General features: G+C 53.2%; 1 protein-coding gene across 6 annotated transcripts in view; it reads right to left on the minus strand.

Moving 5' to 3' along the window:
- The window catches only part of SYT6 (synaptotagmin 6), a gene marked incomplete at both ends in the record, with an annotated part of 56,365 nt that overhangs the window by 25,597 nt on the left and 5,463 nt on the right, over positions 1-25,305 (minus strand). For 4 of the 6 annotated variants that reach the window (XM_084242673.1, XM_084242675.1, XM_084242674.1 and 1 more), the window contains 2 exons: positions 17,618-18,176; positions 19,963-20,311. In XM_084242673.1, the coding sequence (XP_084098799.1) occupies positions 17,618-18,176; positions 19,963-20,311 (908 nt within the window). Of the gene's footprint in view, positions 1-17,617; positions 18,177-19,962; positions 20,312-25,305 lie in introns of those variants that run through there. The other 2 variants (XM_084242677.1, XM_084242676.1) reach the window with 2 other exon arrangements.

Below are 25,305 nucleotides of genomic sequence, written 5' to 3' on the forward strand. Positions count from 1 at the left end.
AGCCTCTCTTAGCTGGATTTTCAGTCTGCAGAATTGGGCTAATGTCCTCTGCAGAGACTTGCTGAGGATTGAATGGGACGTGTGCAAAGAGGCTCTGGATATTCAATAGCGCCAGAAGGCGACATGGTGTCGCTCAGGGATTGGTGAGGAGCATCTGAGGGGCTGGAACCCAGCCCTAAGTTTTGGAAAGACACCAGAGTTGTGTGGCCTGAAGGAAATGTGATAACTTGCTCAGAATGGCCAGCGCTGCCTGGCGGGGATCAGAGCTATGCCAGAAATCATACTTCACATACCCAGAGGCAGGCCCTTTGTCCACCTCCAGGCTCTGTTCCCTGGGGAGCCAGGCTGAAGGGACAGGTAATGTCCACCAGTGGTTACCCTCGACTCCCAGTGGACACTGTGGCATTGCTGGGCTCCCCAGAGAAGCTTCCAGGAAGCTTCAACCTCATTACCTGTGAAGGAGTCCTTGGGGGTGGGGGCACATCCCCAGAAGTGGGGGACGTGAGGGTTTAACTAAGCAAATAATCAGTGACTGTGGCTGAGGGAAGAAGGCAGGCCTGGGGCTGAGGTGCCCCCCGCAATTCTGAGCTTGCCCCTGTGTACCTGACAATCTCTTTCCTTCTGTGATCATACTACGTTCTTCCTTTCTTCCCAGTATTCTTCCAGAAGAACTTAGTTCCAGAAACTTCCAGGCCTAACCTCGCCAAGGCATCAGCCTCTCAGTCTCCAGCCTACTCCTGCCCTCACAGCATTCATGTGACTTTTCTAAGCGATAGGACTCTGGACTTCATCAAAATGTTAATGGTGGTCATCTAGGATAACAGGCTTGCGGTGAATTGTATTTCTTTCTTGCTACTTTCTGTATTTTCCAAAATATCTAAAACAAGAATGTAACACTTTGCCTTGAGGCAAGGAAGGGTAAAATATATTACAGTCCTACAGCTTTTAAAGAAAATTATCTCAGTTTTGGCTCTCTGTACCACGGTTTTAAATCTGTGTGACTCCAGGGAATTTCCTCAGTTTGCCTCATCTATAAAATCAAAATACTGATTTCTTACTGTGTTGAGAGCACTAGATGAGATAATGCACTTGAAAAGTGTTTACAAACAGGTTAGGGATTATTGTTATAATCAGGAGCAATAAACTATGGCCAGGAAGCTCAGCGGGCGCCTTCTCCTCGGTCCTGTCTCTCGGCCTCCGCCAGCTTGTGAAACACCGGTTATTCTCCACATTTGACTAATGAGCAGACAGAGAGCAGCTGTGATTTTTCTGCGGCCACACAGCAGAGGCAGGGTTCAAGTCCTGGGCTCTGACTGCAGGCAGTGGAGGGCTGGCCCCACCGATCCCGACCCAGACCGGAGCCGACGCGTGGCCTGGGAGAGCTCCCCTTCGAGCGTGCCCGTAAGTGACACGAAGAGATAATCTCCATCCTCCTTCCTCAACATGTGGGAGACACAACCAGGAGTGGAAGCGTCTGTGGGCTTATTATAGCCATCCATATGGGATGTAATAAGCTGCAAAATCTTCAGGACACACGATCTTCCCAAAATTCTTCTTTTCCAAAGGCAGTTTCTTAGAGTCACCAAAGTGTCCTCCTCTGGGGGATTAGATTCCTGGGAGGTGGGAAGTGACAAGAAGCCAAGCAAACAAGCTCGGGGGGGGGCGGGGGGGGGGGGGAACAAGCCCCTTCCTGCAGCCCCAGTGTGTGTGCTTTTGTGGACCCAGATTGTGTGTGTGTGTGTGTGTGACCCAGTGTGTGTCTGAGTGATCCAGTGTGTATGTGTGTGTGTGAGACCCAGCCTATGTGTATGTGTGCTTGTGTGGACCCAGAGTGTGTGTGTGTGTGTGTGTGTGTGTGTGTGTGAGAGAGAGACCCAGTGTGTGTCTGAGTGATCCAGTGTGTATGTGTGTGTGTGTGTGTGTGAGAGAGAGACCCAGCCTATGTTTATGTGTGCTTGTGTGGACCCAAAGTGTGTGTGTGTGAGTGTGTGAGACCCAGTGTGTGTCTGAGTGATCCAGTGTGTATGTGTGTATGTGTGAGACCCAGCCTCTGTGTATGTGTGCTTGTGTGGACCCAGAGTGTGTGTGTGTGTGTGTATGTGAGACTCAGTGTGTGTCTGAGTGATCCAGTGTGTGTGTGTGTGAGACCCAGCCTATGTGTATGTGTGCTTGTGTGGACCCAGAGTGTGTGTGTGTGTGTGTGTGTGTGTGAGACCCAGTGTGTGTCTGAGTGATCCAGTGTATATGTGTATGTGTGTGTGAGACCCAGCCTCTGTGTATGTGTGCTTGTGTGGACCCAGAGTGTGTGTGTGTATGTGTGTGTCTGAGTGACCAGGTATGTATGTGTGTGTGACCCAGTGTTTGTATGTGTGTGAGCACGTGCATGTGCCCTTTTACCAGGCCTCTATCCAGCCAGACTGGAGGTGGGCAGGAGACGCTGCTAAGACTGTCCCTTCCTACCTCATGCAAAAGAAAACAGTTGCTCAGCCAGTCTCTCTGGTAAACATTGCCCGAATAGGGTTGGGGGAATATTTTTCCTTAGGGAACACTCACTCCCTAAGAGAGCTGGGTGTCTGCCCAGTCTTGGATAGGACTATAGGACTGACTAATACACACACATAAAAGCCTTGTCAGCAGGAATTGGAATTACAAAGGCAGCTGCCTGCTTCCCCCCCCCCCCCGCCTCTTTTTCTCTCATATGTCCCCCTCCCATTAAAAGCCACATCAGAGTCCTACTCCCCACCTTCACTGTACCTATCCAGGACATCCTTCCCGGGAGAGGTGGCCTGATGTAGAATTCTCCAGAACTCCCACTGCCCTCCAGGCACTCAAAACTTAGCTGTCCTGCTTTCTGGCTTCTCTGCTGAGTCTCTTGAGGAGAAGGGGTGGGGGGTGCTCAGAGTGTCACTCTGAGGGCCCTGGGGAGTGACTCAGCTGGAGCCCGATTCTGTCAACGTGGGGGAGGCATTTTCCAGCAGGTGCCTGAAGTCACAAAGCCACCTGTCCCCAACTCCTCAAGAAGGGAAATGCTTGTCATGTTTTCATGACACACCAGCAGAGCTGTTTTTCTCTCGCTGGAAGCTGGACTGTTCTAGAACATGGTCCAGTGTGTCACTAAAGAGAAGTGAGTCAACCAAAGGCTTGGGGAGACAGTGGACTCACTCAGCCCCAGGGAGGAGCCCCAGGCCAGTGCTGAGAGAGCAGGTGGGGAGCAACCTTCCCACCCCCTCCCCCTTATGACAGGGCTTCTTGACTCAAATGAAGCTCCCTGCAGGGTTGGGGGTGGGCATCAGGGGCTCTGCAGTGAGTTTGCCAGGTGGGGAGGGGGCTGAAGCAGTAGCTCCCTGTCTCCCACCTACATTCTTCCTTTCTTCCTTCTGGGCTTTCTCTCTGGTTCCAGCCGCGCCATGTTCTGTGCCTGCTCTCTCTTTAAAGTTCCAACACATAAACCTGGTTTCTGGTTCCCCCAAATCATAAACCTGGTTTCTGGTTCTCCCTTCCTGGTTCCCCCAGGATCCCTGAAATAGCCTGGCAATCTGAATATGAAGGGTGAACAAAAGAAAATAACCCCAGGTGCAGGAAGGATGGGCAGGGAAGATGCCCTCCAGTGAAGGGGTGGGGGGGCAACTCCACAGCTTTCCCTGGGATTTCCCCCAGGCAGCTCCCTCTTGTAAGCTGGGGTGTGGCACCCTCTGTTTTCTCAGCATTCATCTGTGGTCTCTTAACATCCGTGTTCTCCCAGGCTGAGACCCCACCCAATCCTTTCCACCAGAGGCGTCCATCTTAGGCCTCATTTTGGTGGAAAGAGCTTTGTCACTCTCAACCCCACAGAAAATGGCTGCTTCTCCTTATCTCAGGAGGCATCTCCCATCTTCCCCAAGGAGTGATCTCGGGCTCACAGAAGGCCAAAGGCCATGACAACATTTAGGCTACAAGAGGAAACAAATGGTATTTAAAGCCCCCATTTCAGGGCCTCCATGGAGGCGCAGGGGTTAAAGGCACCGTGCTATCATGCTACTGCCAGCCACTACAGCACAAGTTCAATCCCCAGCCAGGGAGCTACCCACACGGCGCTGCAGACCTCTCTTGTCTCCCTGCTGCTCCCCTCAGCAGTGGATTTCAGTAGATTCACCTGTTCTGCTCCCCAATCTGTCTCTGGTGAATCCTTTCACCCCCCCCCCCCCACACACCTATAGCCTGTACCCCAGTTGTCATATGCATAAAAAAAAAAAATCTTAAAAAAACAAACCACCATTGCCTCCTGTGGTTGGTGGAGTCCCACACAGGCCACAAACAGCCCCTGAGGCCTGCTGCTCAGCTGACTTTAATGCTGAGCTTCTATGCTGGAAGATGAAACTGAAACTGACTCTGGGCACAGGGGCCGGGAGCGAACTGAAGTGCCCAGGGTGATTTAAAGGGGGTGTTCTTTGCTTATTTGCTTGTGCTGGGGACCTGGAACTAGAGGAAAGGAGAGGGGCCATGCCCGCGGGCACTAAGGGGGGCATGGCACCAGGTGACCACCAGGTTACAACCACCTGGGACTTTCTCGGGACAGTAAGGGAGACACCCCCCCCCCCATGACAACAAACCTTCCCTGGGACACTCACTTTGTGGAGTGGAGCGTCTTGGTGGAGTGGAGCAGGGCGCCTGCCTCGTGACGGGGCCAGGGAAGGCAGGGCCGCAGAGGCCGAGGCGAGGGCGTTTCAGACGAGGAGGACCCTGGAGCAGAGGGAAGCAGAGCATCTCCTCTCCCGTCCCAGAGAGGCCGGCGCCTTGGGACAGTCCCTCTGGCCAGCGCTTGGGAGGCAGCAGAGGGGACACTGGGGCGCACACGCAAGCAGGGCCGACCCCCCGAGTCTGCCTCCCGGCTTGCTCTCGCCGGCTCTGCGACCTGAGCGGACTGCCTGGATCTCCTCGTCTGGACACAGAGCCTAGTAAAGGCTTCCGCCCTGCGGCGTGGTGGCGAGGATCAAATGCATGCAGCAGCATTCAAGCCCTGAGAAGGCCGAGAAGGCCGGCCGGCGCCCTCTCACACCTGCCGGGGAATTCTGTCCCCGCGCCTGGTCTGAGACTCCTCCCGGCCACTCCCTCCCACCGTCACCCTCACTCCAGTGATCTCCTGAGGCAATAGAAGAGGCCCTGGAGAAGCCAGCCCCAGAGCCAAGGGTGTCGGTGCCCTGCCTGACCTCCCAGCTAGGCTAGGTCCCGACCCTCAGCTGAGCAGGACCCTAAAATGGCTGGCGTCTTCGGACGCCATCACTGGTGCTCTCAGGTCGTGAAGGCTGAGGCCAAAGGCAGCCTGCGCCGCCCACACAGAATGTTCATCATCTTCTCAGCCCTCCCTGTCCAGGAGGCTGTCCCCAGCTCTGGTTCCTCATCCCAAAGGTCAGGTGGGCCCCAAGGAAAACCCTCCATCCCACATTCTGCTGTGGCTCTAAAGGGACCCTCGAGGTCTCGGAGATTTTGCCCAGAAAGGAGGCATCAAATATTCATGGAGAATGAGTGTCGGTTTGTTAGGGGGAAAGGCTGTCCTGAGCTAATTCCATGCAGGCTTTGTGGACGCCACCCCGACTCCAGACCAAAGCCATCAGGACATTGGGAAAGACAAATCCCATCACCACCAAAGGGAGGGTGACTGGGACTTGAGGGTGGAGTTGGGCAGCCAGGTTGGATATAAAAACCAAACACGTGGGCCTTGGGGTCTCTCGCGCTCTGTCGCTCGCCTCCTGGCTTCACCGCTCCTGGCTCGCCACCAGCTCTGAGAGCGCCATTTTGGGATTCCTGATCGGCGGATCGGGTAGGACTCATTGAAAACTTTGTCTCCCACTTTTCTCCCAGAGCTGCACATTTCCTCATTTCCCCTTCCCTTGTCAATAAACCTTTTATGAACCTTTCGCGTGTGCCTGCAGTGGAGCATGGATAAGTCCTTTTAAGCGAGCGGGTGAGGACCCACAGTCAGGCACCCCGTTTTGTATCGGGGTTACTGTACAACAGGTTCAGATATGAGAGGAACACACGCTGCAGGGATGGCTGACGAGGATGAATGAGAGACAGATGGGCACGGGTCGGGGGTGACGGTGAGGTGAGGTGCCTGCTGGAGAGGCCACGGTTTTCCACATTGTTGCTGACACCGAAACACCATCAAAATGTGCTGTAACTGGACATGACTGAGCTAGAGCGCCACAGCCAGCCTGTCTCCCTCCTCCAAGGTGTAAATATTTACGCACCATGGGGAGGCTCTGAGGTTGAGGGTTAGTTGGCGCAAGGTCTGAGGCTTCGATCAAAGGCCTCCCTTCCTTGGTGGTCCTGCTGACACTGCTTGTTGGTTTGCCTGTGTCCAGTCTCAGTAAAGACAGGAAGTCTCTTCCCTGGAAGAGACCCGGTGTTGGCAGAGAGGAGGTAGATTTTGCTCTGCGCCCTTCCACACTTCATGCCTGGACCCCAGTTCTTCCCTGGGCCATCTCCCCTACAGGCCAGAAGGGTTCGCAGGCGTAGAATGAGAACTGTGAGTGGGCAGAGGAAGAGTGAGAAGAAAAACCAGGGCAAGAGAATTTCCTATGAAAACCTAGACACAGGGGCCTCCCTGATGGCGCAAGGGGTTAAGATGCAGCACTACGAAGCTGTCCGCAGCCACTGCAGCACGAGTTCCATCCCCGGCCAGGGAGCTACCCACATAGCGCAGCAGACCTCTCCTAGCTCGTCCACTGCTCCCCTCAGCAGTGTATTTCAGTCAATCCGCTGTTCTGTTCCCAACTCTGTCTCTGGTGAATCCTCTCACCGCCCCCATGCCTCTGGCCTGTACCCCAGTACTTGTATGCATAAATAAATAAATCTTTAAAAAAAAAAAAAAACAACTAGGCAGTAGGGAGAGCAAGGGTTGGGTCTATGCCACCTGGGGTTGGGGTCCAGATTCTCATGAGTCACCGAGACACCCCATCCATGTTGTGTGGCTTCTCTGGCCTCAACTTGCTCATCTGTGGCAGGAGAATATTGGGTCAGGTCATCCCCGAGGCCCTTTCCAGTTCCCATGGTCCCCACGCCCTTGGGCACGTGGAGTCAGACCCTGACAGATCTGCAGGGACTGTCCAGTTCTCCCAAGGCAGCTTCTACTCTGATCACAGCTGTGCCTGTCTTTCTGCATCGCTGTTGGTCTGGGGACCCAGGGCAAGCCCTTCCTCCAGAATGCCTCCTGGAGCTGCAACACACTTGCAAGCGCCCAGAGGGGATGTTTGGCTGGCATTTCCCTCGTGACCAAATAACCTCTCTCCAGCAGAAAATGCCACTGTGGCTTATCAGGTGTTAGAGGCAATAAGACAAATGTACCTGCTCTGAGCTGCAAGGTGGGGGAGCACATAAAGCGCCCCAGTGTTAGAGGAACAGATTTTTGTTGATGCATGAGCTTGTTGCCTAACGATTTCCCATTCATTCTTGCATAAGGGAAAGATTAGATATTTATACCATTGAGATGCACTGAATACTAATGAGGGACACGCAGGGCCGGGGGCAGGGCAGGACCGGCTGGCTGGGCCAGGAGCAAGAGCAAGCTGTGCCTGCTGCACCTGGTGGAGGAGGGAGGCAGGATCAGCCTGCGTCTGGCTGCCGGCTCTGCAGGAACTGGCCAGCCTGGGCAGAGAGGCTGTGTGAACACTAGAAATTTACCAAGGGGCAGAATGGTCTCCACTGTTCTGAGCCTCAGGCAGCCTCTTCAGCCCATTTCCTCCGGAACTACAGGGAAGGACCTATTGTGAAAGGCAGGGTTTAGGGACAACTTAAAGGAGAACGCTCAAGGCCGCAGTGGTTATTGAGAAACTTTGCTTACAGGCGGGTCACAGCCTTGTCCGGACCAATTAACTATGTTTTCCAGGGCCTCCCCGGTGGCGCAGCGGTTGAGCGCTGGGTTGCGAAGCTGCCCGCGGCCTCTGCGGCGCCGGTTCGATCCCCGGCTGCTTCCCGGCCACCGGAGGAGGGTCCCGCATGGCGCGCAGACCTCTCCTGCCGCCCGCTGCTCCCCTCAGCGGCGTGCTTCGGTCCTTCTGCCTGTTCTGCTCCCCGCTCTGGTGAATTCTCTCACCCTCCCGCGCTTCTGACTGTACCCAGTGCATGTATAAACAAAAAACAAACAAACAAACAAAGAAAGAAAGAAAACATGCCTCTATAAAAAAAAAAAAAAAAAACTATGTTTTCCAGTGTAAACCTTTAGCCTCTGTACCCAGAACACCTGCTGGTCTGAGCCTGCCCATGCTGCACACTCATTCTCTCTGCTGGAGACAGAACTTGCAGTCTTAGGGCTCTGGCCTGCAGTGTGGGGCCCTGTTGCTGCTCTGGGGTACACATCCTGTCTCCCAGGTTGACCACCAGAGACCCTGGTGAGCGCTGCCTGGGGTGTGGGGCTCAGCCCCCACACTCCCCCTTTTCTGGCTTCTTGCTGGCTTTCAGCAATCCTTTTCTGGAGAAGCCCCAGGCCCCTTAGTCCCAGGACAGGCAAGGTCCTATCGGCTTAGACTTGGGCTATGGGGCCTGAGACGTGAGCACAGAGGGAGGGGTCCCTTCATGCACCCCTCTTGCAATCTTGCAATTCCTGCCGGCACTTACAGGATAGGAGCTCAGAGGTAGTGTCGGGGGAAAGGATGTCCTAAGCTCATTCCACGCAGGCTTTGTGGACGCCACCCCCACTCCAGACCAAAGCCATCAGGACACTGGGAAAGACAAATCCCGTCACCAGCAAAGGGAGGGTGGCTGGGACCTGAGGGTGGAGTTAAGCAGCCAGGTTTGGTATAAAACCAGACACATGGGCCTTGGGGTCTCTGCTCCCTCGCTCGCCTCCTGGCTTCACGGCTCCTGGCTCGCGGCCAGCTCTCAGAGCGCCATTTGGGATTCCAGATCAGCGGATCGGGTAGGACTCATTTAAAACTTTGTCTCCCACTTTTCTCCCTGAGCTGTACATTTCCTCATTTCCCCTTCCCTTGTGAATAAACCTTTTATTAACCTTTCACGTGTGCCTGCAGTGGAGCATTGATAAGTCCTTTTAAGCGCGCGGGTGAGGACCCACAGTCAGGCACCCCGTTTTGTGTCGGGGCTGCCCTGTAACAGTAGGACTGCAGTCCTCATTCTGGAAGGCAAAGCTACCCCTGGCTTCCCTGTTCCCGTCTGGCCAAGAGGGCGTCCTTCCAAGGCGCAATCACACCCTTGCCCTCCTCCCTCCTGCAGCGAGAAGAGGCACACAAGGAAGACCCCACCCCCAACGGCCCCCTGCACTGCCAGGTCCTGATGGAATAAACCGGGTGGGTGCGGGCCTGCACTGGATATTTCCTTGCGCGGCCCGAGGGAGGGGCTGCAGGAGGAGAGCTCCATTCCAGAGGATAATGAAGATCATGAGGCCAGCCGGGGCAGCGCAGGGTAAGTGAGCATCGGCTAAGACAAGCAGGCAGGAGGCAGCTCCCCAGAGCAGCAAATAAACAAGGAAGCCCCTCGGAGACCCGGGCGGCTTCTGACTCAGGTGCGGGTCAGGCAGCTGGAAGGGCACAGGCCGGGCTCACTGGCCTCCCGAAGAGGGGGCAGGCTGGCCACCTTCATACATTATTCAGAGCAGCTCTGGCTGAGGGCTCAGGGAGCAGGCTTCGGGGACTTGGGCAGGCGGCCCAGGCCCAGTCTTGCTCCCTGCCCACCTCCTGGGGCCTCCGAGTGACCCCGATGGGCCCTGTGGGCCTCTTTGGGAAGCTGTCTCTCTCTGCTTTCTGTCCTGGCTTGATCCTACAGGCTTGTTCCTACATGTAAACTCGGGGATTGAAGGAGGAATTCTAGGGGTGCTGAGCCTTGGGGCAAATCCCTGACAGAATGTGGGGCCTTGGCCTGGCTAACTGACTCCCTAGCCCCGGCCCTCCGCTCCCCAAGGTGCGGGCGGCCCTTCCCCGGGTGGGCCTGCTGGCACCTGCAAAACCAGCCCTCCTGGGACTTTCAACCTTATTTCCAGGGCTACCCACTCCAAGTGTCCTTATCACGAGACAGTCCCTTTACCAACCCTCCACACGGCATCTCTTCCCCGGTGGGGCTCCAGAGGGGGAACCAAAACCTCTTGTCAAGACAGATGCTGAACAAAACAGCCACATCTCAGCCTGCATGTGACATGATGCCGCAGCGTCTGATCTAGGTGACCTCTCGCTCTCCTCCTGGGAATGTTTTCTTGGTGTTCCAGGACCCGGAGCTTTCCCAGCTTCCCCACCGCCTCACTGACTGCTGGGTCTCGGTCTCCTCGTGCTGATTTTTCCTTGTTTCCCAAGTCTTAACGTGACAGTGCCCCAAGGCTCCGTCTGGGGTCTGTTTTTCTTCCCCAAGCAGGAACCCAACAGGACTAGTGGCTTTTAACACCGTTTACACACTGACATTGAAATGAATTCCTTCAGCCGGGCACTGTCTCCTGGATTCTGGAGTCTAGATCCAAGTTCCTACCAACATCTCCACACGGATGTCCCAAGGGTGCCACAACTACACGCATTTCGTGCACACTGAGTCCTGGCCCCTCCCCAGTGGGCTCTTCCTCGGGATTCCTCCCTGGCGAAGGGTGAGTCCCTCCTGAGCTGCTCGGGCTGAAGCCCTGGACTCTCCTCCACCCCGACACCCTAGGCCCATATCCACGGTGTCCACGTTTCCAGACTCCAGCCACGTCTTACACGCCAGCAGTGCCCTTGTCCCTGCCCCCTTGACTCTTTTTTAGGGCCTCCTCCCTGAGGTCCCATCTTTGTCTGGGTGCACAGCTTTCTCCACCTGTCAGCTGCACGGATGCTTCTAAACATTTGACTGTAGCCGCCCCTGGAACCTTCCTTATTCCTTTACCTCTCTGGTTTTACCTTTTCTCTCTCCTTTCCCCTCCCCACCGCCACTTCAGCCACCTCTGACTCCCTCCTGCTCTGAGCAGGCCAGGGGCCTCCGACCCCAGGGCCCTTGCATTTGCCTTTCTGTGCCTGGCCCTCCCTCCTGCTCACTGCAGCAAGCTCTTTCATTTTTCAAATCTGCTCACTCAGCTCCCTCTTGGGGAGGTCTCCCCTGACCATCCTGGATGACCCTGCAATCCCGTTTTGGAGCCACCCTCTCCTACCCCAACACTCCCCACCACCCTTTCCTGCTTTATTTTCTCTGCTACTTCTCACTCTCGGACACACTTCACTTCACTGACTCACTTGTATATGACGAGGGAACACGAGCCATGAGAACAGGGACTTGGTTTAGCCCTACACTCCTAGAGCTAGAGCTCTGCTGGGAAAGCAATTTCAAGGAGAGTAATTTCATTCCAGGAGACCAGCCTTCCTTTAACATGCTGGCCCGGTGGGGGCTTGCACGTCCCCCGGGAAGGCAGAGTTGATGCCCTGTGCCCCCCTCAGCCAGTGAGGCCTTGCATGCAGGACTGGAGCCCCAGTGGACTCTAAACCAAAGAGAATCCAGAAACACACTCCATGACCTCTGACCCCACTTTTCAGCACTTCCTCCTTTTACTGCCATCCCAGCCTGGCTTAAAACTTTCCTTTCCTAGAACTCTTTTTTTTTTTTAAGATTTATTTATTTATTTATACAAGCACTGGGTACAGTCAGAAGCGTGGGAGGGTGAGAGAATTCACCAGAGCCAGAGCCGGGAGCAGAACAGGCAGAAGGACCGAAGGACACTGCTGAGGGGAGCAGCGGGCGGCAGGAGAGGTCTGCGCGCCATGTGGGACCCTCCCCAAGGGCCGGGGATCAAACTGGCGCTGCAGAGGCTGGGGGCAGCTTCGCAGCCCAGCGCTCAACCGCTGTACCACCGGAGAGGCCCTCCCTTCCTAGAACTTTTCCACTCATATCTCATCTAACTCTGATTTCTTGTCTCCATCTCCTCCATCTCTCCTCAACACTTCCGCTCATGGCTTGTAGTAGATCAACGTGCATAAATGAGCTGTGAGCCTCCCGAACCGCCTGTCCGCAGCGTGTGCCCTGTGTGTGAGGGGAGGGGAGGGCTAAGGCGGGGGCTCAATCTTTGCCACCTTTTACACAGTTCAGCTCAAGCTTCCGTATCCAGCAAGTGCTCAGTGATGAGCTAGCCAGCACACAGTTGACACTCAACAGATGTTTGTTGAATGAAAGAAGGAACGCCAGACTCCATGTCTACAGATAGAATACTGGGGAAATAGCAAAGGAAGCAAGGGTCTGTGCAAGAGATTCCCCCACAATGACCAGCTGTTGGAGAGAGGACATAACCAGGCCACCAAGAGAAAGCAAAACCAGGGCTGTTTTGGGTCCCTGGAGAGCTGCATGACTTCAGGATCTGTTTCTCTTCGTGCCTTGCAACAGACCCTGCAGAGCTGTTGGATTTGATCTCGGCTCCCTGCCACTTTTGCTATGGGCAACACTGGCACATCATTTAACCTGGAACCTTCCTTTCTGTTTTTACATAGAGGGATGACAATAGGGTGGTGGTAAGGATGAGACATGATAAAGTTGGTTGTGCTCTTGGCACCTGGTAGGAGCTCAGGTAATTGCCTGTGTCAGCAGTAAATGCAGAATCTGAAAGGAGGCAGGTAGGAAGGATCTGTCCTCCAGAGGTGGGGGAAAAGGAAGACACCTTCTTGGGGGGGGCCTCCCCACGGCAGGAACTCCTAAAGGACATTTCCAGAGACTTGAGCAGAGGAGTGATTCTTACTTAGTGTTCAGGGAGGAGGGTGTTTCTGGAAACCCTTCCCAGTGACCGATCATCTCGGGGTTAGGCCTCTATTGTGGAGCCCACCTCCCAGGGGCCAGCTAGCTCTGCTCTGTGCAAGCAAAAGAGCCACACACTTTTTAGAGAAGTGAGTCTCCGAGGCACAGAATTTTGAAGCTGGTTTAATACTGCAGAAACTGCAGCCCAGAGAGGGCAAGTCACTTTTCCAAGGCCACACAGAGAATATTTAGCCTCACTAGAAGAAGAAATAAGACAGGAATGAATCACCTACCCAGAACGGGCGGTTTGGGCCTAAGTGCGAGGGGCAGCGACCCACAGGCTGTTCAGGAAGGGAAGACACCAGGAGAATGGAACTCAGGAGGCTGCTCTGTGACGGGGCTGTTCCAGGCATCTTGCATATTTGATTTTATTTACTCCATAGAAAACCAGTATGAGCTGGAGACATCATCATCCCCATTTTACTGATGTGGAAACTGAAGCACAACTGTCCCCAGGGTCTCAAAGCTAGAAAACATAGATGCTAGAATATCTGGGTTTTTTTGTTTGTTTGTTTTTGTTTTTTAAGATTTATTTATTTATTTATACAAGCACTGGGTACAGTCAGAAGCGCGAGAGGGTGAGAGAATTCACCAGAGCCAGAGCGGGGAGCAGAGCAGGCAGAAGGACCGAAGTACACTGCTGAGGGGAGCAGCGGGCGGCAGGAGGGGTCTGCGCGCCATGCGGGACCCTCCTCCGGTGGCCGGGGATCAGCCGGGGATCAAACCGGTGCTGTAGAGGCTGCGGGCAGCTTTGCAACCCAGCGCTCAACTGCTGCGCCACCAGGGAGGCCCTAGAATGTCTGTTATGACCAAAATCTGACTTCTCTTTATGCAACTCTTCTCGTTCCTAGAGATTATCCCAGCACATAAGGCCTCCTTCCCTCCCTCGGACTCTGAGTCTGGGTTCCCTGGAAGTAGACAGAACACCCCATCACCCCCCCAAACAACACACACACACACACACACACACACACGCACGCGCGCGCGCGCGCGCACTCATTCCGACCTGGCAGGGACCCAGTCAGGCAGGAAGATGGTGGAGTCCACTCACACCCCACGCACAGCCTCCCCCTTCCACCCCTACACAAGAGGGAGAACAGTGACAGGAGCAGTTGAGTGCGCCAGGGTCTGAGGCCTCCGTAGCAATATCTACAAGATTACAGAGACATTAGCGAGCCCCAGTGATGCGGCTCTATTGTAATGATAAATCTACAGCTTCATAGAGAAATAATGAGACTGGAGGCCGAGGGGGGAGGGAAGAGCAGGGTGATTTCAGCCAATGGACCTTCAGGGTGGAGAGAAAATGGCCAGTCCAGCCAGACAGGAGTGGGGGCAGCCGGAGCTGCAGAGGCAGCTGCCCAGGGCTGGGGTGGATTTGATGAACTCCTGAGATTCCTTCCCACTCCTGAGCTTCACGATTCAGTGCGAGCAGAGGCCTCCAATCACCCTGGCACTTCCGGTTTGCCCGATTCTCACCCTTCAGTGCAGTGGGGGGTATATTAGCTCCATTATTGCCCAGGCTTCCTTCCATAACAGCTTGGGGGTGATCAGGCAAGTAAGCACCTTAAGTTTTGCAATTAATAAAGAGCTACACTCCCCAGATCATTCCTCCCCTTCGAGCGCCTTGAAACTGCATGTTCAGGGGCTGTGAGGATACAGCAGTGTTCCAGGCTTTACTGCAAACCAACCTGAGCACCGGGACAAGGGTCTGTGCTGGCACAGCCTAGTTCCTCCTGCCAGGACTGAGTCAGATTGTTCAATTTGGCAAGCACGAAAAGCAACAGGAACAGCACCCAGGGCTCCTGGGACCTCAGAGCAGCCTTCGGAGCCCCCTTTCAACATCTTGACTCTGCTCCAGTCCAGACTACCTGCTCCACGATTAATCCCTGCCATTCCAGACACAAACCACCTGCCTGCACCACAGCTCGGAAGGAATCCACAGGCTAAGCGGTCTCTCCCCGCCAGGCCAGTAACTTCATCCAGCTCTCACTGTACTTTCCTTGTGCCCTAATACATAGTTTTAACTCAATTAACCGAACTGTTGGTCATTTATCAAGGATGTGCTGAGCTCCGACGCTTGCATAAAATGGCAAGTTCAACCCTGAGGGAAAATACAAGAGAAAGTCAAACATGGAGCACAAGTCGTTCCTGAGCCACTGGGAGGGCTTTGCAAGATGGACTATGCTTCGAGATACAGATGAGGCACGTGGAACAGATCTGGAAGAGCATTTGCTTGGATGGGTTTGGGCCAGGCAGAGGGGTGGGGGAAAGGCCAGCCTGGTGAAGCTTGTGAGCAAAGACAGGACTGCGGAGTGTGTTCAGGGAGCAGCCCGCTGGGGCTCCAAACTGGGGCTCCAGGAGTGGAATCTGGCAGGCAGCACAGATGAAAGCCAGCTGTCCTCATCTGTACGCCTCCACTGTGCTGGCTGCAAGATTTTGTACACACCGAGTACTCAGTTGTCCCCAGCGACTGTGACTTGGGCCTCTCTTGCTCCCAAACAATTAAAATTTTAGAGTCAGCACCAAAAAAACATGTAGAGGTAGCAGCCTTCTTATTTCTCAGCCTGAGTTCTCTCCTGCCTGGATGACACGTCAGCTCCTGAGAGCCGGCCACCGCAGAGGCTGGGCATTAGAGGGTCCCAGGGGGCTCCCCTAGGTAGGGGTCCTCTGGCTTAAACAGACGACAGCCAGACAGGTCACCTCGCAGCTAAGTTTCACAGGCTCCTGGGCCCAGACTTCCTCTGCTCCTGGCTCTATGCTTCCCCTTCCTCGCTGTCGATGGAGATACACATACCAGTCCCCGCCTAGCTTAATCCCTCCCACCCAGGAAACATCCCCGGCTGTATATGTATATGGTGCCTGCTACTTTGCATCACTAGCTACTGCACAAACAGATTTTTGCCTCTATGATTATATTATGAATTCTATGGGCCAAGGAGGGCATCTTCTGCTTTCCCCCCATTACTGCCCCCATTCCCCCACTGCCCGGCACAGCATTCTGCTTAGGAGATGTAAAAAGCTATAATGGCACTGGCTGAGCTTGGGGAGGATGGTGAAGACTTGTGGGTGTTCTCTGGAGGATCTGTTTTTCTTTTGAAGCTGGCTGGGGTGGGGCCAGGGTGAAAGAAGAGCAGGACAGCCACCCCATGTAGTTCCAGGATCTAGGAAGTCAGCATCCAGGTGAGGGCTGTGTCTGGTGCAGACAGTCTGCTCTGGGACTGAGGCTTCCACTGGCGCTGGGAGCTAGAGGACCAGGAGGCTGAGCTCTGCTCCTGGAACTTCTGGGCTTGGCCTCAGTGTGAGGAGGATGAGCTGCTTTTCTCTCCCTGCGCTTGAAATGAACCTACTGCCTGATGAGGCCGCATGGGGAGAGCTGCACAGATGTAAACTTGAGCGTGATTTATGAAGCCGGGCTCCTGGACTCGGGGCCGGCACACAGCTGCTGCTCCAGCCCGCCCCGTCTGCCCGCCCCGTCTGCCCGCCCTGTCTCCCTGGCCGTCGCTGGTGCTGTTTCTGGGGATATTTCAGGAAAGCAGCAGTGGGGGAGGCACTGGGACGTCAATCTGGACGGGTCCAAGTCAGCACCCACTATGAGAATGGGGTGTCCCAGACGCTCCTCCTGGGGGCAGAAACGGCCCACCAAAGCCTTTTCTCATTGAACAAATCAAGATGCTTCCCCTGTTCTCACCAGAGCCAGGCTGATCTTTCCCCACAGATTCAACAGAGACACTGAGTACTGATGCCCAAAGGGAGGGTCTGCAGACTGAGTGGGGTGACCTGTGCCCCACAGAAATGGTGCAAGATATACCCAGCACTCAAGGTGCCAGACGCAAGGTCACTGGCGCTTGGTGGAGACACCCTCAGGGTCACCATCTACCCCCAGAGGCAATTGCACAGCTTCCTCAACAACTACCGTGGAGCGCCCTGCTCCAAACTCTCCCAGTCTCTGCCAAGCTCTCCTCCCTTCCCCCAAAAGCCAACGGGAGCTTCACAACTTGAAACCTTCCCTGGTTAATCTAAGTTGATGCTGAGCAGCCCAGCACCCACCTCCCCTGTGTGGATCAGCCGGGTCTCCTTTCAGGCCCACTCGTGTGGGCAGGCAATGCCTAAGAGAAAGGACACTAGTGCTGCTCAGTGAGCAGCAGGCTCCGGGCACACAGCAGGAATGCTTTGCTCCTAGAGAGAGGAGTCACCATGCGTCTTGCTTTGGCTGGTGAGATGTGAGTGAAAGTGTGTCACTTCTACGTGGGAGCCTTAAGAAATTGTGATTTGCTGCATTTTCTTCCATCTGGGGTGGTAACATGGAGATGGAGCCTCTGTCGGCTTGAATTTCTGAGTAACAAGGTGGCATGGTGCCCCAGCCAGGCTGCAAAGCACATGTAATATGAGCGAGAACTATGCACTGGTTGCTATAAGCCACCAAATCCTAGGACTGTTTGTTGCTGCAGCATAACCTGGGCCATCCTGATGAATATAGTCTGTTCCCGATCGCCTATTTATCCCAAACATTAATGCCCTTGGAAGATGCTGCTGTCTGATTCAACCTACAAGTCTGCTCCATTCTTACCCATGATTAAAGAGATAGATATTATTTTATAGAAGGCAAACCTGAGGCTTAGCATGTAGAGAGAACCACCCAGAACATATGATCAGAGCAACAGATATAAATTCCCTCCCCTTCCCAATCTCTTGGGAGTTCTGCTGCCCCGTATCCCAAGCTGGGGCAAAGTACAAGGTCTTTCCTAAGACAGGCTAGACCATTGGTCAATTTCCAGAGTTGCCCTTCACATCTGGAAAGGCAAAGGCTCATTTGTCTCTAGGGGAGAGAGAAATGGAGACATGTCCCACTCAACCCAGATACACAAATCCTCAAGAAACCTAGGAACACAGCTGTACTCACACTTGTGGCATACTGGATGTCCTTCCAGATGGAGGTTTCCCGGGACAGGTCAGAAGCCTCAAAGAGGTTGTCCAGGATGACCTCCCCAATCATGTCATGGCGGGAGAAACGGTCGAAATCGAAGACACTGAGATGCAGCTTGCGGTCGGCCAGCTCCTCGTAGGGCACAGGAAAATGGAAGTTCTCATCGAAGGTGGGGTTCAGGGTCTTGCGGTGCACCCGGGTCTGCAGCTTGCATTTGCGGTCGGGCAGGAGGTAGATCTTGACATAAGGGTCAGAGCTGCCGCAAAAGTCCTTGGCAGGGAGGTCGAAGGCCTTCAGGATGCGCACGATCAAGGTCTCGCTCTCATAGTCATAGCGGAGGCTGAAGTTGATCTTCCCGCAGCTCTTGGCGGCTTCAGACTTGGCCTCGTCCCCATCCACTGACTTCTGCTTGTAGAGCTCAGGCTTGATGCGGCCAATGCTGGTGGGCTGCTCCGCCGCAGGTGGCAGTTCATTGCCGTAATCCACGCTGGACACGTGCATCTGCCTGGGCAGGTGGCGCTTGAAAGACGTGTGCCTGGGGGGCGGGGGTATGGTGGGAAGGACGAAGAGAGAGGAGTGGTCAGGGGTGGGAATGGAGGTGCAGGCAGACACAACTGCTGGTTCCACCTATCTAAGACCCCCTTCTCCTGGTGCTTGTGGACCCCCTTCTCTCTGTACGCACTTTGTACACAATTTGTGCACGTGTGGTATCTTAATATATGTAAAGTACAGTTGGCCTTTGAACAGCAGGGAGTGGAGGCTCCAACTCCTTCCCCAGCAGAAAATCAGAATAACCCTGGTAGAACTCTACGCTCCCTATCGATGAACTCAGATTCAACCAACCAGCATCCCTACAGCTAGCTGAACTCCTGATAGTGGGGACAGAAAAACACCGTGTGTGAGTGAAGCTGCCCAGCTCAAACCTGTATTGTTCAAAGGAGCAGCTGAAGTTGGAACAGGGCCTGGTGTACAGAAAGCTCAGTGTTAGCCACTGCAGCAATTATTATTTTCCATTTTTCTGCTACCTGCACCTAGGCTGTTTCCTAATAGACCCAGCCCTGGGTCCCTGATTAAAACATGTGATCCCTTAGAGAAGGCCGGGTCATTCCCGCTCTCCACGTGAGGCCTCTTCACCATCACGACCACCTCAGCACCACTGCTAACTTTTATCTAGTGTTCGAAGCCGTCTGCATAGGCTAATTGGGCTCTGCCACTTTCTAGCTGGATGAACTTGGTTAAGTTATTTAACCTCTCTGTGCTATAAAATGAGAATAATAATAAAAGGAGCAATTGCATAGGGTCGTGCAATTGCTGTGAGAATGAAATTAATTCAAACATATAAAGTGCTTAGAAGAGTCGATTATCAAAAGGATTCTTTCATTGGCTCGTCACGGCCATCTTGAGAACCACTAGCCATACTTTGCAGTTGGAAAATGTGGGGTTTTGGAAAGGTAAGCAACATGCCCGAGGTCACCCAATCAACTCTGGGCCTATGACCCTCGCACTTCCCTTTCTGGCCTCCAATCTACAGATCCAGCTTCCTTCCCTGGAGCTGTTTCCCCAGGAGACCTTGCAGGGACCCAGGATCCACTAGATTCCCAAGTTTTCAATAAATCCAGCGCCTCCTCTCGGTATACACCCAAACTTCAATGTGTGTCTGAATTGAATAGTTTTTGTCACTGTGTGGTTATTTTTTTGTTTTTGCAATTAAAAAATGCCATGCATGTAACTGCTATCATGTGCAGAATTGTTAAAGGTCACAGAGGAATTCTCATCCTCAAGATGTTAAGGATCAAGTCCCTCCTCATCTCCCCTGCATGGCAGACTCCATCCGCGAGGCTTTATTGCCATATGCCTAGGCACGCTGGGAATTCCTAAGCCTCTGGGCTCTTGTCTAGTCTCTGCCTGAAGTTTTCCCCACCCCCTAAATTTTCACCCCCATACCCCAGTGCTCACCCCATGCCGAGCACCCCACTTCAAAGACTCCTCTCCTGAAGCCTTTCCTGGTGCCCGCCTCCCCACCATGGGCAGCTCATCTGGTCCACGGCCATGTGCAGCCTGACTAAGCTCGGGGGCATGGCCTTCACGACGGCGGCCCTCTGCAGAGCCTCGGCCGCACCTGACAGCCACAAAGCGGCGCTGACTGCTGACACCTCCTCAGTGCATCCCCCACCCCCTACCCCCGTCAGGGCCCCACAGCTGTGGCCTCCAGCCCAATCCACGTGTAATCTCACTCAGGCCTCTGACCCTCACAGATTGGGCTCTCGTTAAGGCTGGAAGGTTCCAAGGTGGGGTGCAGGGCCAGGGAGGGGGGGCCTCACCTGGTGGACGACGCCGGCTCCGTGGTTTGTCTCTGCAGCCGCGTGTGACGCATGATGTGCTCCTTGACCGACATCTGCACCTCAGCCGGGATGTCCGGGGACGTGTGGCTGATCTTCACGGCCGTCTCCAGGAATCCCAGGGCGCCGGGGTCCTTCAGCTTGTCCGCCATGTTGCCTCTGGAGCTGGGGCTCTGGAGGGGCTCCGGGAGGGGGTTAGCAGAAGAGGGACTGGAGGCCTCCTTGCCCCTCCAGGGCATCCAGCACAGCTTCCAAAAAAGAAAGAGAAAAACTGCCACCAGGGCCAGGCCACACACAATAACCACCACGGCGAGGAGGCTGACGGAGGTGCCTGCTCTCAGCGCGAGCCAGGCGGGGGGACAAGACAGACAGAGGCGGGGAAGGGGGCCGGGGCGTTGGAAGAGGGGCACACAGAAGGGACAGAGACGGAAGAAGAGAAAAGAATGATCATGAGAAAGCTGCCCGGAGGAGGGAGGCGGCTTCAGGGCCGACGCGCCAGAGTCCACTTGGTGAAACAACTGAGGCCTCGAGGGCACCTCAGACTGATTCTCCAGCGTCGCCCCCTCCCCACCGTGGCCAGCCCGGGGAGCACCTGGGCCCCCTCCCTGCTGCCTACCAGCACGTGCACCGCGGAAGGGAAAGTAATTTAAACAGCAGCCGAAGCAAATGTGCAAATTCGTGAAGCGTTCACATTTGGATGCCTTTTGAATTTCTATTAGAGCTGCTACTGTGGCCAGCCTGGCAGCAGCCATCCTTGCACACAGCTCTCTTCCTCAGCAGGCTGCGAGGCCTCGGGGGCCAGAGGCTTGGCTGAACTCCGCTTTCTCCCTTGCCCCACCTGTGCCAAACCCACAGCAGTAGCTCAACATGTAGCTGTTGAGCTGATTTGAATGAGATTGAACGTGAGCTCCTGGAGGGCAGGGATTAGGTCTACTGGCTTGTCTGTGCTCCCAGGACTCTGCACATAGTAGGCCCAATAAACCCTTGCATTAAATTGGAATCTGATCCACACAGTTAATTTCAAAGCTAAGGGCAAATGATTGCTACAGCTATCCTTTTCCATCCCTGGGGCAGTTGGAGAGCATTGCTGTAAAACCGGTATTTTTGAATGTCACGGTTGGGTCAAGGGCGGCCACTCACTGTCCCAACCCTACACCACCCGCCTCCCCAGGATGCCCATGGTCCCAGGAGAGCTGTGAGGGATGCCTCCCTTTGGGAGAAGTTAAACAGTCCCTGCTCTGCCTTTAGGAATGGCCCTCTGGGCCCCAGTCCCCTTGTTCTGAGAGGTCAGAGGCTTGAGCCAGCAGTATACAGGCAGGCTCTGCACAGGGTCACTGATGGACGAGCCAGCAGAGGTGTCTTGTTTGGTTTGCACGGTGATTGAAAAGTTGAGCAATTCCACCGTCACCACCACACCACATGTCTGGCTTCTCTGCAAACGGCCAGAGGACTCGGCAGCTGGACTGGAGTCCTAGGTGTGGGGTTGGCGCCAGGGTGGAAGGCTGTGTCCTCACCAGCTCCACTTGCTGCTCCCTGTCTGGCCCCTGCAGACCTGTATCTCTGCAGCCCCTGGATTATCTTGTCTCCATGCTCTAAGAATCTTAGGTTCTAAGAAAATTTCCCATGAGTCTTGAGGCCAGCAGTGGGGTCAGAGCGGGGACTGGCCTGGAGCCACAGATTGGTAGAGGCAGAGTCTGGGCCAGGGCCCCTGTGTGCACTGCCCACTGTCCCAACCTGCCTGTCTCTGATTAATCCTTGAACCCTGTGTTTGTACATTTGTCTAACTCGGGGCCTGTTATAGAACTGGCACACGGGAATGAAAGAATGGCTCACAGAAGGACCAGAGCGATCATTCAGCCAGCGTGGCCCGAGCACCTGCTTCATGACAGGATTTAAGCCAAGCGTGGGGTACAGAGATGCGCGGGTCCCCACTGAGGCTTCAGAGATTCCTGACAGCACACAGACCCCAGAAAAAGCTGTCATACATCCAGAGGAACCTGAGAGGGAAGTGAGAACATCAGCCATGCTCTCCAGGGAGCCAGCACTGCCTTTCAGCTCCCCGGATGCAGGGTACCGGCCTTGATCACACACCACCTTCATGATAAGGAAAACAACAGAGAATCCTCAAGTCCTTACTTAGCCATTTATCCCAAGCGCCAGATCTCTGCACAGATTTTTTTTTTAGATCTTTTTAAGATCCACCAAAGGATCTGGGATTGGTCCTTCATCTGGAAACTGCCAGAGAAAGCTGATCTAATTTAACTTTTAGATTAAAGGTCTCCAATGTGGTGTGTATGCATCCCCAGGCACAAGAGAGAAAAAGATCATATTATTTATTTATATATATATATTTTTTAATATACATTTTATATATATATAATTTAAAAATAGGAAACCAAAATTTTAATACACAGGTTGAATATAAAATACTATAGTTGAATATAAAATAGTTGAGTAAAAGAAATGATAGTATTTATTATTAGATTTAGTCAGATTATTGAACATTACTATGTCAAGGCACAAATTGCTTTTAAAGTTTTCAGTCATGTAACACTGCCCAGGGGAACAGGTGTAATTATTATCCTCATTTTGCAGATGAGGAAACCGAGGCACAGAGGGCTAAATAGACTGGCCAGGGACACACAGTAAGTGACGGGATGGAGGTCCCAGCCAGGCAGCTCAGCTCTGCAAACCCCCCGGAGACATACATACATATGTAAAAGGAGGCAACATGTAAACATGTATGGAGGTATTAGATCAAAATAATTTTTGGCTGTTAGGGGTTCCTGATCTAAATGGTCTGGAGACTGTTTCTTTATCCCCCTGGGGTTCACCAGGAAAGTGACCCCAGTTCTTCTAAGAACCGGCCATCTCCAGACCTCTCTCTCTTCCCAGTTACAGCTGTTCTGGTTGCATCCTCTGCATTATGAGTCACCTTAAAACAAAAGGTATTTCTAGGGCTTTGCTTTCCTTTGATCATACATCTTACTTGTTCTGGTAATAATTAGAATTTTAATGAGAAAGGGGGAGAAACAGGGGGAATCCAGAGAGCATAGAATGCATTTAAATGTTCCGTCTGACAAAAAACTGAATTCATAAATGAGCAGGGAAGTGGGGGGAAGGGGTGGGCCAAGGGAATCAAATTTTCTTCTGTGTGGTTGCTTTTTGAATGCTCTTCCACGTGACCCCAGCTGTTGTTCCTCGGAGCTGTGATCAGGGGAGGCAGAGTATGGATTATTGGGGATCGGCACCCAGCGCTCAGTTCTGGTTATATAAGACCAAGAGGTGCTTCTGCCTGGAGAATCTTCTTCCAGGGCCTCACACAGGCAGATGCAAGAACTAGGCCCTGAGTGGGTTGGCTCTCGAGAGGTGAACAAGGCTGGTAAGAGTATAATTAGGTCCCAGTTCGGGGCAACTGCAAAGGACTAGCCCCTTTAAAATCATTGTCTGGCCTTGAACTTGGTCAGCCCACACAGCCTGGGGAAGGTGAAGTAAGGCTGGGAAGGGGCGTAGGTTCCCATAAGGCCAGAGGATTGTGCAAAGGCCCAGATGACCTAAGAGATGTGCCTTAGATTTACTCCAGGTCAGCGAGTAAATCATGGAGCACAAGAAACCTTCAAACCTTTGTCCCATTCTGTCTTGTTTGAATCTCAACCCTGTGAGGCACAGAATTTTCATGGGCAACTCAGTCACCTTGTGAAGCCTGACCCTGTGCTCTCCCTATTTATACCCCACACCAGCCTCACGATGAGAGAGAGGCTGCCCTCCGGTAAGAAAGACTCACTACTGAAAAAAGACACAGTACTAACAATTTGTGTTCTCCCTCCTTCTCTCCCTTCCTCTTGATTTCTCTCTCAGTCTGGAGAGGAAAAAAACATTGCCCTAGAATCAGACTGGGCTGCTTCAATGTCCCTCGCCACTGCCGAGGAGCTGTGTGATCCTGGCAAGCTACTCAATCTCTCCGAGCCTCTGCTTCTGGCAAAATGGGTATAATAATAACTACCTTATGGGTCATTGTAAGGTTTAAATATTAAAAGTCTATCAAAAATGCTGAGGACAGTACCTCGAATGTGGTAAGCAGTATAATAAATATTAGCCATTTTTATTAGAATTACCCAGTTCTACCCAGTCTGGTTTTGAACAGCCTTTAGTTCTGAAATTTGTTTAGTGGACAAAACACCTACAAGTCATGGCCACTAATAAGTAGAGAGAGCTTTAACTCTATTTATCACAAACCAGAACAGCCTTACAAGCAGAAATAACATGCCTATTTCAAAAGTAGCGAGTTCTCTCTGTCTCTCAAGACAAAATACACACTGTATTAAAGAACCCCCATCTCTGGGCTTTTTGGTCAATACTCATTCGCTTGTTATTTGTCCACTCGTTTTGTCGTTACTGTCACTGGCCAGCTGGTGAACAGGAGTGAGCCTCAAAGGAACAAGGAGGAAATCAAGAATGAAAACTCTACAATTAAGAACATCAGCTCTGCTTTTGCAAAGTTTTCTTGGAAATTGGGGAAAGAAGTTCATTACTCAGTGATAGATGTGAAACATCCCCAGGCAGGTGTCACAGCGGTGTAGCGTTCCATGAGTACCAGGCTTGGGAAATCATATTGGCCAATTACCAGGCAGCCTTTGGGTAAGCAAAGGACTCACAGAAACAGCCCCAGTGACCCAGCTTCTAGCCCTGGCTGGCCAACTCCAATCCACCAGGTGCGCAGACACGGAGCAGACCTCTCAGGTGAGTACCAGCACCAGAAGGTTCTGGGAACATCCATATTTCTGAATGTGTGACCTTGAGCAAGTGACTTAACTTCTCCAAATCTTGGTTTTCTCTTTTATTTCATTGGGGATTCTAATGATCGCTACTTCTGAGAATCATTGTGAATATTAAATAAATGATGATATAGAGCACAGTGCTGTACATGGTGACTGCACCCCAAATGGAAATTGTTATTCTTCATATGTTACATTTTTGAGGGATAATTGTTTACTGCATACAGGCAGGACCCAAGCGGGGCCCTCTGAGGCAAAGAAGGTCGGGACACCAGCCTAGAGGACAAAGTATCTGAGCTACCTCAGACCTTTCTTCTCCCCTAGGAAAGTAAGGTCCCCCTGAAAGAGATCAGGGCAGGACCTACTTGTCTCCATAAATGGGACTGTCAGGCAGGAGTGATGGCTCACAGCCTCCCTTTCTCCCTGGAAAATGCCGGGTTATTAATTAGCAACCAGGACTTTCTAATCTCCCTTACCGACTTGTCTCCAAAGACAGAGCCCTGATGCCCCCTCCCCTTCTCTCCACCCACCGTGTTAGGATTCATCAGCG

Source organism: Talpa europaea, assembly GCF_964194135.1.
Source record: "Talpa europaea genome assembly, chromosome: 9".
NCBI classification, from domain to species: Eukaryota; Metazoa; Chordata; class Mammalia; order Eulipotyphla; family Talpidae; genus Talpa; species Talpa europaea.